General features: G+C 38.0%; 1 protein-coding gene across 5 annotated transcripts in view; it reads right to left on the bottom strand.

Moving 5' to 3' along the window:
* The window catches only part of LOC123564123 (ubiquitin conjugation factor E4 A-like), a 121,214-nt gene that overhangs the window by 32,981 nt on the left and 72,750 nt on the right, over positions 1–15,483 (bottom strand). For all 5 annotated transcript variants that reach the window (XM_053536730.1, XM_053536728.1, XM_053536731.1 and 2 more), the window contains exons 8-10: positions 14,766–14,948; positions 8,899–9,016; positions 7,997–8,212 (exon numbers count right to left, since the gene is read on the bottom strand). In XM_053536730.1, the coding sequence (XP_053392705.1) occupies positions 7,997–8,212; positions 8,899–9,016; positions 14,766–14,948 (517 nt within the window). The remainder of the gene's footprint in view (positions 1–7,996; positions 8,213–8,898; positions 9,017–14,765; positions 14,949–15,483) is intronic.

Raw genomic sequence — 15,483 nt, 5'->3', positions numbered from 1 at the left:
TCTGTTTTTTTCTGTCCAAATGATCAGCATTTGCATACGAAAGTTGGTGGGGTAAGGAATTTACATTATCACAGCAGTTTCGCCACAAGAGTACACAGCATGTATGCAGCAGGAGTACACAGCATGTACGCCACAGGACTCGGGCCAGGAGTACACAGCATGTACGCCGCAGGAGTACACAGCATGTACGCCGCAGGGGTAGTACACCGCAGGCTCATTTGCATGTGAAAAGTGTATGTGCTGCGTACATGCTGCGTACTATTTCCCGCATACTAAATTCCTCCAGCGTACATCCTGTGTACTATGTAGTCCACAGCATGTACGCAGTAAGTAGTACGCGGCAGAGCTCATTTGCATGTCAAAAATGTACTACAAACGTACTATCAGTGTATGTGCGGTGTATATCCTGCGTACTATTTAAAGCCCTTGATTTCAGTACACATCATGTACGCATCATATACGCTGTATGTACACAGCAAGAGTATGCAGCAAGCCTTTTTCTTCTGTAAGGGCAAACTTTTTTTCTGCAGCTTTTGACTGAATACCCTGTGCTTCATTTGGTAAAATCACATAATAGATAATACATGTATGATTATTTATATTTCTTATATTAAAATCAACGAAATCATTTTCTGCCATACAGGGTTTCCACTGGCCCTAATTTTTTTTCCGCCACAAAAAATCGAAGTCAACGACACATAGGGGGAGGGGGCGTCCAGAAGGTGTATTCTCCAACACACTTTGCATTTTGCAACAATTTGTCATTTTTACAGGTTTTTTTTTTTCATTATTTGATTGTAAAACTCTTAATGGGGGATGGGGGGGGGGGGGGGGGGGTTAGGGGGCTCTCCCCTTGGAAATTTTTGAAATACAGGCATGAAATGGTGGCCTCTAGTGCATTTTTACGTCCAAAATTTTGAGGTAATGGAGAGGTTAGAACCCTTTCGATGGGGGGGGGGGGGGGGGGGTCAGGGGCTTTTCCCCTGGGAAATTTTGAAATACAGGCATGAAATAGTGGCCTCTGGTGCATTTTTAGGTCCAAAATTTTGAGGTAAAGGAGGGTTTAGTACCCTCTTTATGAGTTGGGGGTCAGGGGAAAATTATAAAATACAGGTATGCATGGAATGGTGGCCTCTGGTGTGTTTCTTGGTCTAAATTTTGAGAAAATATTATTATTATTCCTTTGCCAAAATAGTTGGGCACTTCTCAGCAAAAATTAAAAAATACATTTGCATAGGGAGGTCTTCTCTGAATGACCAAAATTAATTGGAAATTGGGGTCGCGAAAATGTGTGACAAACGAAAAACAAGAGCGCCGCCAAGCGGGGCAATATACGCCCGAAGGCTTACATCATAGGATGGGAGCAAAATTTTAAGAACTTCACTGTTGTAGCCCCAAAGGACTGGAACAACAAAAGGAAATCTTAGTCCACAAAAATAATATTCAGAGTCTACAAAAAAATCCTTACCAGGTACAGGTATGTAAAAATACACCTTAAAATTGGAGGTACCATCCATGTTGTACCACAGAAAAGTGGTCTCGGTTTTTCCCTACGGCCAATAAATAAAAAAGGTTCAAATAAGCTATTTATAGTAACATAAAAGGGAAGTAATTAAAAAAAAAAACTATTGTAAGTACAAAAAAAGAGATCTGCCAAATAAAAACAAGAGCACTGCAATGCAGAACAATATACACAAAGCAAAGTCATATATGACCTTTGACCCTTAAGTGTGACCTTGACCTTGAAGCGAGTCATCCGGAACATCGTTACAATGTGGTGAACATTTCTTTGAAATCCTTCCAGCAGTTCAAGAGTTACAGAGCGGACACAAAACAAACTGATATGACTTTTGACCCCTAAGTGTGACCTTGACCTTGAAGCAAGTCATCCGGAACATGCGCTCTGCATGTCGTTTTGATGTGGTGAACATTTGTGTCAAGTTTCTTTGAAATCCTTCAAGGGGTTCAAGAGTTACAGAGTGGACACAAAACAAACTGATATGACCTTTAACTCCTAAGTGTGACCTTGACCTTGAAGCAAGACATCCAAAACATGCGCTCTGCATATCGTCTCGGTGTGGTGAATATTTGTGTAAAGTTTTCTTGAAATCCTTCAAGGGGTTCAAGAGTTACAGAGCGGACACGAAATTGCTAACGGACAGACGGACACCAGCGTCATAACATAATACATCCCTTCGGGTGTATAAAAAGGCAATCAAGACTAGCATTATTTATAAAATGAAAATTTATAATGTATTTTCTATGACCAGAGTTAATTTTTACTATTGATTTCTGCTTGTTTATCGCAGTTTTTCATTGGAATTTGCCAAAATCAATCTACGATCATGATTTAAAAATTATTGGAAATTATCGCAGATACATCCCGTCAGTCGTTCATTCCGAAGTTTTGCTACAAAATATAACTTTGAAATGGCTACTTTGATACTACTTTCGTGATTCCGCTCGTTAAAACGTTGCCATGAAATTTATAACTGATGTGCGTTTTTCATTTTTGGTGGCTGCTAGCTGCCACCAGTGTCAAAAAGAATACTACGTTTGAAAAATCTTGTCAGTTCTTAAGACCATCCTAACAACACAACCAAAAATAGTTCCAAGCTTTCTAGGTAAACAATTATCTACACAATGTGCATAATTTGAAAAGCTACAATATATGCCTTAATACCATTTTTAATGTAAATTCGGTGGCTAAAATCAATACAAACTGAGGTAAACGTTTTAATTAAAACAGCAACGTGTATGAATACAAATATGCAAATTTATGGTCACGTGAATAAACGATGACCTCATGTCACCTGAACTGGAGCGATGATATTGATTAGCTATTGCATAGTACTGCCCCAGAGGTCACGTAGCTTATAACGTTGAAAAAGGTCGCTTATGTATATAGAAACATAGCCTGGGAATCCAGACTGACAATTCAAAAATGTTTCCTAACCGCAGTGTCACATGTATAACTTCCGAAATTTAAAGGTCCAATATTAAGGAAAGTGAACATTTTAATTTCTTTTAAAAAACACAGAAACTATTTCATTTTATTTGAAAATGAAAGTTGGTATGTAGAAATTCGAAATAAATCGCAGTATATGTACAATTATTTTTCTATGAAGTATGAAGAAAGTTAAAAAGACCTGGGCCCTTACAGAAGCAAGCCTCTGTGGCGTACATGCTGCGTATTTGCTGTGTATATGCCGCGAACACAGTAGTACGCCAGAGGAGTACATTTTACATACACCGCATGCCGCGTACATGCCGCGTACTATTTCGACGAGTACACAGCATGTACGCAGGCGGTCACTAGTACACTTCAAGTACGCAGCACAGACTCTGAAAATTTAAGGAGTACACTGCATGTACGCAGGAGGGACTTGTACAAGAAAATAGTACACTGCATGTAGTACACTGCATGTACACCGCAGATACTTCGAACTTTATAACACTTATATTTAGTTGCATTAAAGTTGTTTCCCCTTGATGCAGTTACGCCATTTTCTTCAGATGTTTACCAAATTACATGCTACAAAAACTGATTTATTTCATTGAAAAGTGGATGAAGAAAAGCATACTAATTTATTTGATTACATCAATCTACATTATTTGGTAAGGGTAAATACTTATTGATGCATGTCACTTATCTTTTTTCTGTTTTTTTTCTGTCCAAATGATCAGCATTTGCATAAGAAAGTTGGTGGGGTAAGGAATTTACATGATCACAGCAGTTTCGCCACAAGAGTACACAGCATGTACGCCGCAGGACTCGGGCCAGGAGTACACAGAATGTATGCCGCAGGAGTACACAGCATGTACGCCGCAGGGGTAGTACACCGCAGGTTCATTTGCATGTGAAAAGTGTATGTGCCGCGTACATGCTGCGTACTATTTCCCGCATACTAAATTCCTCCAGCGTACATCCTGTGTACTATGTAGTCCACAGCATGTACGCAGCAAGTAGTACGCGGCAGAGCTCATTTGCATGTCAAAAGTGTACTACAAACGTACTATCGGTGTATGTGTGGTGTATATCCTGCGTACTATTTAAAGCCCTTGATTTCAGTACACATCATGTACGCATCATATACGCTGTATGTACACAGCAAGAGTACGCAGCAGGCCTTTTTCTTCTGTAAGGGGGGGGGGGGCATTCCGTCGATTCATTGAAATTTCAACATAATACACATACATTTCTTTGAGTTCCAAAGACCTTCTGTAAATTTTGACCTGCCAATCTTCATTATTTAGTGTCTTGCAGAAGTCTATGCACTGGCTATGAAAAAAATTGCCAACTCACTTTCCCTTAGTAATGGACCTTTAAGGCTTTATTTGATAAAGAACAATGACTTCTGATAGCAATAATCCGCGGCTAAAAATAGAAACGGAATTTCAACGGAAAAGTTTCCAAACATTTCCGGTCCATAGACAATACCAGTTTGTACTGCTGATAGCTTTTCCAGCAAGTTGTAATACTTTTCAAATATGCCAGAACAAACTTAAATTTTGTCATAGCTATCAAATTGTAAGATATTATATTAATGCAACCCTAGTGATCTAAGAATGTTACTGAATTTTCGACTGCATTGTCTCGTTTTCGTTTCAAGCACGCAAAAATATGACCGCAAGTTGATTAGGCTATTTATAGAAAATCGATAATCAGCAGCACTTCAGCTAAATTCATTCGAGTCGCACCATGAGAAAAACAACATAGTGCATTTGTGTCCAGCATGGGCCCAAATCAAACTGCGGATCCATACACCTCTCTGGTCAGAATCATTGCCGTTCGCTAACGCACTATGCTGGTTTTCTCATGGTGCGTCTCAATATATCTGGATACAAATATATGTATAAAAAGTAAAACGGTTTCGTTTCGCCAGTTACATATTTTCGACTTTTTTCTCGGTCTGACTAAAGTTGTAAGTTTGTCTGACTTAATGTCCAGCATTTTTGCCAAGGAGTGATAATTAATTCACCTCTAAAATACACTAGCTGCAGAACTGACATTCTGAGGTGCATCTATGGTGCATGTTTGTGTTGTTTTCTTTCACAAAAGTCTCATGAAAACCACAGCTATCTGGTACGGACTAAATCAGTGTGTATAATAACTCATGACAGACACTGCCCAAAAGCTTTAAAAAGAAATCTTAAAAGCTGAATGATTTGGAGAAAAAGCTTATATTATTTATTCGTAGTAAAACATTTTCGATGTAATTTATGTTGTCGTTTTCCTCACAAATAATCAAAACTATTCGTTAAAGACTGAATCAGTGTTTAAGTAAACAATGACTGGCAGTGAAAAAGGATTAATTTCGAAACCAAAGCCGAATATTAAAAAAATGCAAAAAAAGTTCTTATAGTTTATATTAACAATTCCTCAGTTGTCACTTTCTTTGTAATATTTTAAACATTGATTAGCAGCCACCATCAGCGCTTTGAGTGCTTTGATTTCATCTGTCATTGCCTTTTACGTCAGTCTGTGAAACATGATTTTCATTTCTTTGACGATATCTGACAGTAATTACTTTAATCAACAATGACATGTAGAGGCGTAGCTAAATAATTTTGCCGATAAAATACGTCACGCGTTCTACATCCAAAGCTGTCATTGGTTTATCGCATGTTTAATTTAAAGTCAGAGATCGAGAGACATGTGGCAGCGTTATGTAATGGATATCGAATGGTTGGTGACACGCTGTGTATTGTGTATTAAGAACGGAAACAGCCGCGGGTAATATTGGTTTTTAGGCTAGATAGAGAGTACTTTAGACAAAGAAATACACATTTAAAACAAAAGGGCCATGATGGCCCTATATCGCTCACCTGAGTAGTGTTGCTTACTTGAACAAGATCTAGGCCTTCTGGTTTATTTTTAGCACATTTATGAAGATTTCCCTATGTACAATCAAGTAACCCTGGGGCTGGGTCAATTTGACCCTGGGGGAGGCGGGGGTCAAGATTTAAACAATTCTTGTAGAGGTCCACTAGGCAATGCCACATGTCAAATATCTAAGCTCTAGGCCTTCCATTTTTTTTTTAGAAAATTTTAAAGATTTTTCTATGTACAATCAAGTAACCCCGTGGGGCGGAGCCAATTTAACCCCAGGGGTCATGATTTGAATTTCTTTTGTAGAAGTCTACTAGGCAATGCTACATGTCAAATATCTAAGATCTAGGCCTTCTGGTTTATATTTAGAAAATTTTTGAAGATTTTCCTATGTAAAATCAAGTGACCCCTGGGGAGGGGTCAATTTTGACCAAGGGGTCATTGTTTGAACAAATGTTGTAGAGGTCCACTAGGCCATGCTACATGTGAAATATCTAAGCTCTAGGCCTTCTGGTTTATTTTTAGAAATTTTTTGAAGATTTTCATATGTAAAATCAAGTGACCCCTGGGGCGGGGTCAATTTTGACCCCCGTGTCATGATTTGAACAACTTTAGTAGGCCACTAGGCAATGCCACATGTCAAATATCAAAGCTGCAGGGCTTATGCTTTTTGAGAAGAAGATTTTTTAGGATTTTCCTATGTACAATCAAGTAACCCCTGGGGCGGGGTCAATTTTGACCCCGGGGTCATGATTTGAACACATTTGGTAGAAGTCCATTTTGCAATATTTCACACCATATATCTAAGCTCTAGGGCTTTTGGTTTTTGAGAAGAAGATTTTTTAAGATTTTCCTATGTAAAATCAAGTGACCCCTGGGGCAGGGTCAATTTTGACCCTGGGGGTCATGTTTAAACGAATTTTGTAGAGGTCCACTAGGCAATGCTACATGTGAAATATCTAAGCTCTAAGCCTTCTAGTTTATTTTTAGAATTTTTTTGAAGATTTTCATATGTAAAATCAAGTGACCCCTGGGGCGGGGTCAATTTTGACCCCAGGGTCATGATTTGAACAACTTTAGTAGAGGTCCACTAGGCAATGCTACATGTCAAATATCTAAGCTCTAGGGCTTCTGGTTTCAGAGAAGAAGATTTTTTAAGATTTTCCTCTGTAAAATCAAGTGACCCCTCGGGCGGGGTCAATTTTGACCCCGGGGTCATGATCTGAACAAAATTGGTAGAGGTCCACTAGGCAATGCTTCACACCAAATATCTAAGCTCTAGGGCTTCTGGTTTTTGAGAAGAAGATTTTTAAAGTTTTTCCTTTCTGTTGCCATGGCAACCAGAGTTCTGCATGGAATTCAATTCTTTGAACAATTTTTAAAAGGGACCATCCATGGAACATCCCTGTGAAGTTTCATCAAAACTGGCCAATTGGTTTAGGTGGAGATGTTGTTTAAAGGAAAGTGTGGACGGACGCCGGATGGACGGACGGTGAGCGATCACAATAGCTCACCCTGAGCACTTTGTGCTCAGGTGAGCTAAAAATACATTTACGGCAAAATATTTTTCCGCCACTTTTTTTTTTCGCCATTGGCGTATTTGGCAAATTGCAGTGGAAACCCTGGCCATAATTTTCTAACTTTTTATAAAGTTTTTTATTGTGACATAATGTCTAAGATACTATCTGGCTAAAGAAACAGACATCATACAGAAAGGACCAGTGTGATCACACAAGACTAGTTTTACAAACTCATACATCTGAACCAGCTGCAGCATTGCCTATGCAGTTACAATGTGTATTAATAAACTACCCAAGAGAGCAACAAAATATTTGAGCAAAAAATTCAATTTGGGAAGCTAGCTCACTGGCTGTTAAGACAAGTAGTTACTTTAGCTTGACTGTGACAAAAGCTTAAAGCTTATTTGAACCACTCTCGAGTCCGTTTCCAGGCAAAAAACCTGTAATGTTGTTATATGAGAAGGTGTGGTCGTTACCCCAGTGGGGCTGAGTAGCTAACACCTTAACCACTAGACCACCGCTCCCCTCAAGTTGTATTTCACAATAAGGCAAGGTGTTTAATACAGGCGGCCACTAAGCCAGGTTCAGCTGGCATCACTTACAGTAGCTACATGAAAAAGTTATGTTGTAAAACCTAATGTACCTTCAGCATGAATATTTCTCTGTCTTGAGTCATTCTCATCTGAGGCTACGGCTCGTACGTAGCTCGGCTGTATCTTGAGCAGTTTCTGTGAGCATGCTTCTGAGAAAGGTTGGCATAGTTTCAGCATGACACAGCAGAGGTTCAAACTGAAGCCATCACTCACATGGAGCTGTGTTAATACTTGTGGAGCATGTGTCGACCAGATCTTTGTTCTCCCTGTAATCAGATAACATACATATCAAAGTCAAATATATTCTTACCTCAGCAAATGTGTAAATAGAATACTGTAAAAACCTTTCATTTCGAGGCTGTAAAATTTTGCAACTGTCAAAGGCTATTTTATAACGACATAAATTTGCTGATTTCAAATTTTAGACACAATATAGAAGGAAGATTTTTCTGTTTATTTGGATAAATTTCCTGGATTTAAACCAATGGAAATTAGTCCCTAGCGAATAATTATGATTTCTGAGCAAAAGATCATATGAAATAGTTAGTATGACAACATTTTAACAGATCCTTCTTATGTATTAGTGGAACCATTTTAATTTTTAACATTTTTCAGTTTTAAATGATTCCTGTAAGTTTTTGTCTACTTTATCTATTCTTCATGTTGTTCCATCGGCACAAAAGTATTGTATCTTTTTCCTTATTCATATGCAGAAACAATATTTTTGTACAATGTCCATTTTTTTTTCTGTATCAACAGAAATTCTGTTAAATTTCTAATCATCCTACAATCTGTATATCATTTACATAAGACCATTAGAACAGATTTATACACAAATAGAAGCTCATACAATAATAGAAAGTAGTGAATGCAGAACAGCATTTTTAAAAGGCGTATGAGCACTGTCTTTGAAACATTTGTTTACATATTTCATAAAGTGAAATAAATTTACCTGAGTTTTCAGCAAGACATTTGCCCAGCCATCTGAGAACTTTATGTTTAAGTAGAGGTGATAATTTTATTATGTTGAACAGCAGCTGATATACTCCCAGGCTGATCTCTGATAATTGCTGAAAAAAAAAACAACAACACAACTGATTATTGTTTACATTTTGTAGTAATTTGTGAGAAAATTGTATTAAGTTTTAACTAACATAAGAATGTGGTAAGTTGGCTTTTGTTTTTGAGAGACACTTACACAATTTAGGTCATATGGCAACTTTTCTTGCCTTTGTTGGTGAAGGAAGACCCCAGGTGCCCCTTCAGGTATTGTTTCAGACATGGGCGGGCATTTGACTGGAACCACAACCTTTCATAAGCCTAATGGATTGCTTCCTCACATGCGGAGTTCTACACCTCATGGGTGGTTTTGAACCCACACAGTTGAGGGGTACAGGATTCCACATCAATGACCTTAACCACTCGGCCACAGAGGTCCCTAGAACAGTCCGGTGATTTATTGTTTGTATCCCACCTACTTAGCAAATTCATATCAAACCAAAGGAAATCTGAGCACATATATATTTCAGTTTCTTTCAATTTGTAAAATAATTTAGCAAAGATGTAAGCTCTTATCTTGTCAACATATTATAAATTGATTGCACAAATAGTACAAGTGGACCAGACTTTCAACTTTTCTGTGTTTCTATATCCTTTTTTTCCCTGTTAAGTAAAAAAAAATGTTATACGGCTTTAAATATATAGTAAGACACTGATCATTCTTTGTCCCAGAAGGGTGAGGAAAATGATCGCAATATCCACTATTTCGACTGATCCAAACACAGACAATAATATATAATTGGTTGGGAGCTACATAAATTGCACATGTGAGCACAGGCGTTCAAGTCACCGATGTAAATATAAAACATATTACACAAAAATATGAGAGTTCTCACAAACAAGAGGGCCATGATGGCCCTATATCGCTCACCTGTTATCATTGCACTTGAGGACAAGAAGGTCCTCAGTAAAATATCAAAGTCCAAAGGACAGGAACAACAAAGGGAAGAAATTTAACCAAAAAGAAAAAAAATTCTTACAAGGTATAGATATGTCAAAATACACCTAACAAGAGGACCATGATGGTCCTGAATCGCTCACCTCTTCCCACATGACCCAGTTTTGAGTATGACGTCGTTTTTTCTATTATTTGATATAGTGACCTAGTTTTTGAGCTCATGTGACCCAGTTTTGAACTTGACCTAGATATTATCAAGATAAAAATTCTGACCAATTTTCATGAAGATCCATTGAAAAATATGGTCTCTACAGAGGTCACAAGGTTTTTCTATTATCTGACCTATTGACCTAGTTTTCGAAGGTACGTGACCCTGTTTTGAACTTTACCTAGATATCATCAAGGTGAACATTCTCACTAATTTTCATGAAGATCTCATGAAAAATATGGCCTCTAGAGAGGTCACAAGGTTTTTCTATTTTAATACCTACTGGCCTAGTTTTTGACCGCATGTGACCCAGTTTCGAAACTGACCTAGATATCATCAAGGTGAACATTCAGATCAATTTTCATGAAGATCCATTGAAAAATATGGCCTCTAGAGAGGTCAAAAGATTTTAATAATTTTAGACCTACTGACCTAGTTTTTGACCGCAGTTGACCCAGTTTCAAACTTGACCTAGATATCTTCAAGATGAACATTCAGACCAACTTTCGTACAGATCCCATGAAAAGTATGGCCTCTAGAGAGGTCACAATGTTTTTTCTATTATTTGACCTACTGACCTAGATTTTTAAGGCACGTGACCCAGTTTCAAACTTGACCTAGATATCACCAAGGTGATAATTCTGACCAATTTTTATGGAGATCCATTCACAAGTATGGCCTCTAGAGAGGTCACAAGGTTTTTCTATTTTTAGACATACTGACCTAGTTTTTGACCGCACATGACCCTGTTTCAAACTTGACCTAGATATCATCAAGATGAACATTCAGACCAATATTCATATAGATCCCATGAAAAATATGGCCTCTAGAGAGGTCACAAGGTTTTTCTATTATTTGACTACTGACCTAGTTTTTGATGGCACGTGATCCACTTTCAAACTTGACCTAGATATCATCAAGATGAACATTCAGACCAACTTTCATACAGATCCCATGAAAAATATGGCCTCTAGAGAGGTCACAATGTTTTTCTATAATTTGACCTACTAACCTAGTTTTTGAAGGCACATCACTCACTTTCTAACTTGACCTAGATATCATCAAGGTGAACATTCTGACCAATTTTCATGAAGATCTCATGAAATATATGGCCTCTAGAGAGGTCACAAGGTTTTTCTATTTTTAGACCTACTGACCTAGTTTTTGACCGCACGTGACCCAGTTTCGAACTTGACCTAGATATCATCAAGATGAACATTCAGACTAACTTTCATACAGATCCCATGAAAAATATGGCCTTTAGAGAGGTCACAAGGTTTTTCTATTATTTGACCTACTGACCTAGTTTTTGAGGGCACGTGACTCAGTTTCGAACTCGACCTAGATATCATCAAGGTGAACGTTCTGACCAATTTTCATGAAGATCTTGTGAAATATATGGCCTCTAGAGAGGTCACAAGGTTTTTCTATTTTTAGACCTACTGACCTAGTTTTTGACGGCACGTGACCCAGTTTCGAACCTGACCTAGATATCATCAAGGTGAACATTCTGACCAATTTTCATGAAGATCTTGTGATATATATGACCTCTAGAGAGGTCACAAGGTTTTTCTATTATTTGACCTACTGACCTAGTTTTTGACGGCACGTGACCCAGTTTCGAACTCGACCTAGATATCATCAAGATGAACATTCAGACCAACTTTCATATAGATCCCATGAAAAATATGGCCTCTAGAGAGGTCACAAGGTTTTTCTATTATTTGACCTACTGACCTAGTTTTTGACGGCACGTGACCCAGTTTCGAACTCGACCTAGATATCATCAAGGTGAACGTTCTGACCAATTTTCATGAAGATCTTGTGAAATATATGGCCTCTAGAGAGGTCACAAGGTTTTTCTATTTTTAGACCTACTGACCTAGTTTTTGATGGCACGTGACCCAGTTTCGAACTTGACCTAGATATCATCAAGGTGAACATTCTGACCAATTTTCATGAAGATCTTGTGAAATATATGACCTCTAGAGAGGTCACAAGGTTTTTCTATTTTTAGACCTACTGACCTAGTTTTTGACGGAATGTGACCCAGTTTCGAACTTGACCTAGATATCATCAAGATGAACATTCTGACCAACTTTCATAAAGATCCCATGAAAAATGTGACCTCTAGAGTGGTCACAAGCAAAAGTTTACGGACGGACGGACGGACGCACGGACGACGGACACCGCGCGATCACAAAAGCTCACCTTGTCACTTTGTGACAGGTGAGCTAAAAATTGGAGGTACCATCCATGTTGTACCACAGAAAAGTGGTCTCGGTTTTTCCCAAGGCCAATAATAAAAAAGTTACTAAAAATAAGCTATTTATAGTAACGTAAAAGGGAAGTAATTAAAAAAATAAAATATTGTAATTGAACAAAAGAAGGATCTGCCAAATAAATCTGCTGACATAAATGTAATATCAGATCAGTATCTTCATTAGTTATGGAGATATACCCATTTTAATTTGAAATAAAGGGAGGTAATTTGACATAAAACCAGTCCATAGTTATCTACCCTGATTGTCTCTGTCCAACTAATAACGATAATGAAATTTCAAATAAGTCCTATAAGTACTTACTGATATAAATCCATTTTGATTACAATCAGGGGAGGTAATCAGATATAAAATAACTCTGGAACCTACGATTGGATCTGATTTGTCATGGAATCCAAGATTTATTGTTGTTGAAGATATTTTGGAAGTTTGTATCAAATAAAACCATAAATGAAGTCTCTATATGGCTGCAAAAGCCAAAATGGCCAATTTGGCACCTTTAAGGGGCCATAACTCTGGAACCCATGATGGAATCTGGCCAGTTGAAGAAAGGAAGCAAGATCTCGTGGTGATACAAGTTGTGTGCAAGTTTGGTTAAAATCAAATCATAAATGAAGCTGCTATTGTGCAGACAAGGTCAAAATAGCTAATTTTGACCCTTTCAGGGGCCATAACTCTGGAACCCATTGTGGGATCTGGCCGGATCAAGAAAGGAACCAAGATCTTATGGTGACATAAGTTTTATGCAAGTTTGATTAAATTAAAATCATAAATGAAGCTGCTATTGTGCAGACAAGGTCAAAATAGCTAATTTTGGCCCTTTCAGGGGCCATCACTCTGGAACTCATAATGGAATCTCGCCAGTTCAAGAAAAGAACCAAGATTTTATGGTGATACAAGTTGTGTGCAAGTTTGGTTAAATTCAAATCTTAAATGAAGCTGCTATTGTGCAGACAAGGTCAAAATATCTAATTCTGGCCCTTTAAGGGGCCATAACTCTGGAACCCATAACGGAATCTGGCCAGTTCAAGAAAGGAACCAAGATCTCGTGGTGATACAAGTTGTGTGCAAGTTTGGCTAAAATCAAATCATAAATGAAGCTGCTATTGTGCAGACAAGGTCAAAATAGCTAATTTTGACCCTTTCAGGGGCCATAACTCTGGAACCCATTGTGGGATCTGGCCGGATCAAGAAAGGAACCGAGATCTTATGGTGACACAAGTTTTATGCAAGTTTGATTAAATTCAAATCATAAATGAAGCTGCTTTTGTGCAGACAAGGTCAAAATAGCTAATTTTGGCCCTTTCAGGGGCCATCACTCTGGAACTCGTAATGGAATCTCGCCAGTTCAAGAAAAGAACCAAGATTTTATGGTGATACAAGTTGTGTGCAAGTTTGGTTAAATTCAAATCTTAAATGAAGCTGCTATTGTGCAGACAAGGTCAAAATAGCTTATTCTGGCCCTTTAAGGGGCCATAACTCTGGAACCCATAATGGAATCTGGCCAGTTCAAGAAAGGAACCAAGATCTCGTGGTGATACAAGTTGTGTGCCAGTTTGGTAAAAATCATATCATAAATAAAGCTGCTATTGGCAGACAAGGTCAAAATAGCTAATTTTGGCCCTTTCAGGGGCCATAACTCTGGAACCCATAATGGGATCTGGCCAGTTCAAGAAAGGAACCAAGATCTCGTGGTGATACAAGTTGTGTGCCAGATTGGTAAAAATCATATCATAAATAAAGCTGCTATTGGCAGACAAGGTCAAAATAGCTAATTTTGGCCCTTTCAGGGGCCATAACTCTGGAACCCATAATGGGATCTGGCCAGTTCAAGAAAGAAACCGTGACCTTCTGGTGATACAAGTTTTGTGCAAGTTTGGTTAAAATAAAATCATAAATGAAACCACTATCGTGCAGACAAGGAATTGTTGACGCACGGACGGAACGGACGCACGGACTTACGACGGTCGACGGACTAAGGGTGATCACAAAAGCTCACCTTGTCACTATGTGACAGGTGAGCTAAAAATCGATCAAGAGATATCTTTGTACAGTAATCTAATACAGAAATCCTAAGTTTCTGACTCAAGACCTGGAGGATGCCGGCTCAGATTCTGGTGTGAGCTGATTTTAACTATGGTCTTCACAACTCCTTACCAAGGTGCAAGTGCTGGTCATTCAAGGGCAGTTGACATATGTTAAGATAATTTTCTCTACAACTGATGTAAAACATGTAAAACAAATAGGTCTAAACGTAATAATCCTCAACTGAAAAAAGAATAACCCTTAAAAGACTCTTAAATACACTGCTAACCAACATTAATTTTGTACTATGCTTTTGAAAGTCCACATATCAGAGGAACAGAACTTACCTGCCAAATATCTCTCTCTGTAATATCATGTCCTTGTTTGGAGGTACTGGATGGGTTGTTGAACAGATCAATGGGTTTATTGATTTCTGGAATACAACTCAAACCAAGAACAGAACCAAGCAATGTAAACTCAAAATCCTTTTCTTTCGTTATCTTCTCTGGAGTCGTGTATTCCATAAATGTCTGAAAATATGTAGAAGATAGATATTTTATTTGTTTCTGTATAAGATCACAATATATACCAGATGCAATATTTTAATGACTGACATGGGTGAAAATGCAAGATCTTGTGTTCATGAATGAAAAATACTTTGATCAAACAAAATTTCAATATATTTTTCATTGCGAAAATACAGATATATTTCACTCCAATATTTAAATAATTCACTGAAAAAAAAAAACAACGTAATATCTCTATCCTTATTCAACTAACACAAGCAATGTCAGCTGCATAAGGTCCTGAACACCACCACCTCTTTGTATTTACTTTTTGATAAGGAGAAGATTTTATATGTTTGCAGATTGTAAATATGACTTTGTGGTTATGTATAAAATAGCACACACATTGGGAGTCAGTGGCGCAGTGGTAAGCAGGCTAGACTACAAAAATTACTTAAATTGGTACTGTTTCCAGCAGTATCCACCTAGACTGAATGCTGGGGAGGTAATGATGCCATGATTTGGCTGGAAATAAATTGTTCTATCCATTCCAGGTGAG

The sequence above is a fragment of the Mercenaria mercenaria genome, chromosome 2 (genome assembly GCF_021730395.1).
Source record: "Mercenaria mercenaria strain notata chromosome 2, MADL_Memer_1, whole genome shotgun sequence".
Classification (NCBI taxonomy): domain Eukaryota; kingdom Metazoa; phylum Mollusca; class Bivalvia; order Venerida; family Veneridae; genus Mercenaria; species Mercenaria mercenaria.
This window is presented reverse-complemented; position numbering and strand designations above follow the sequence as displayed.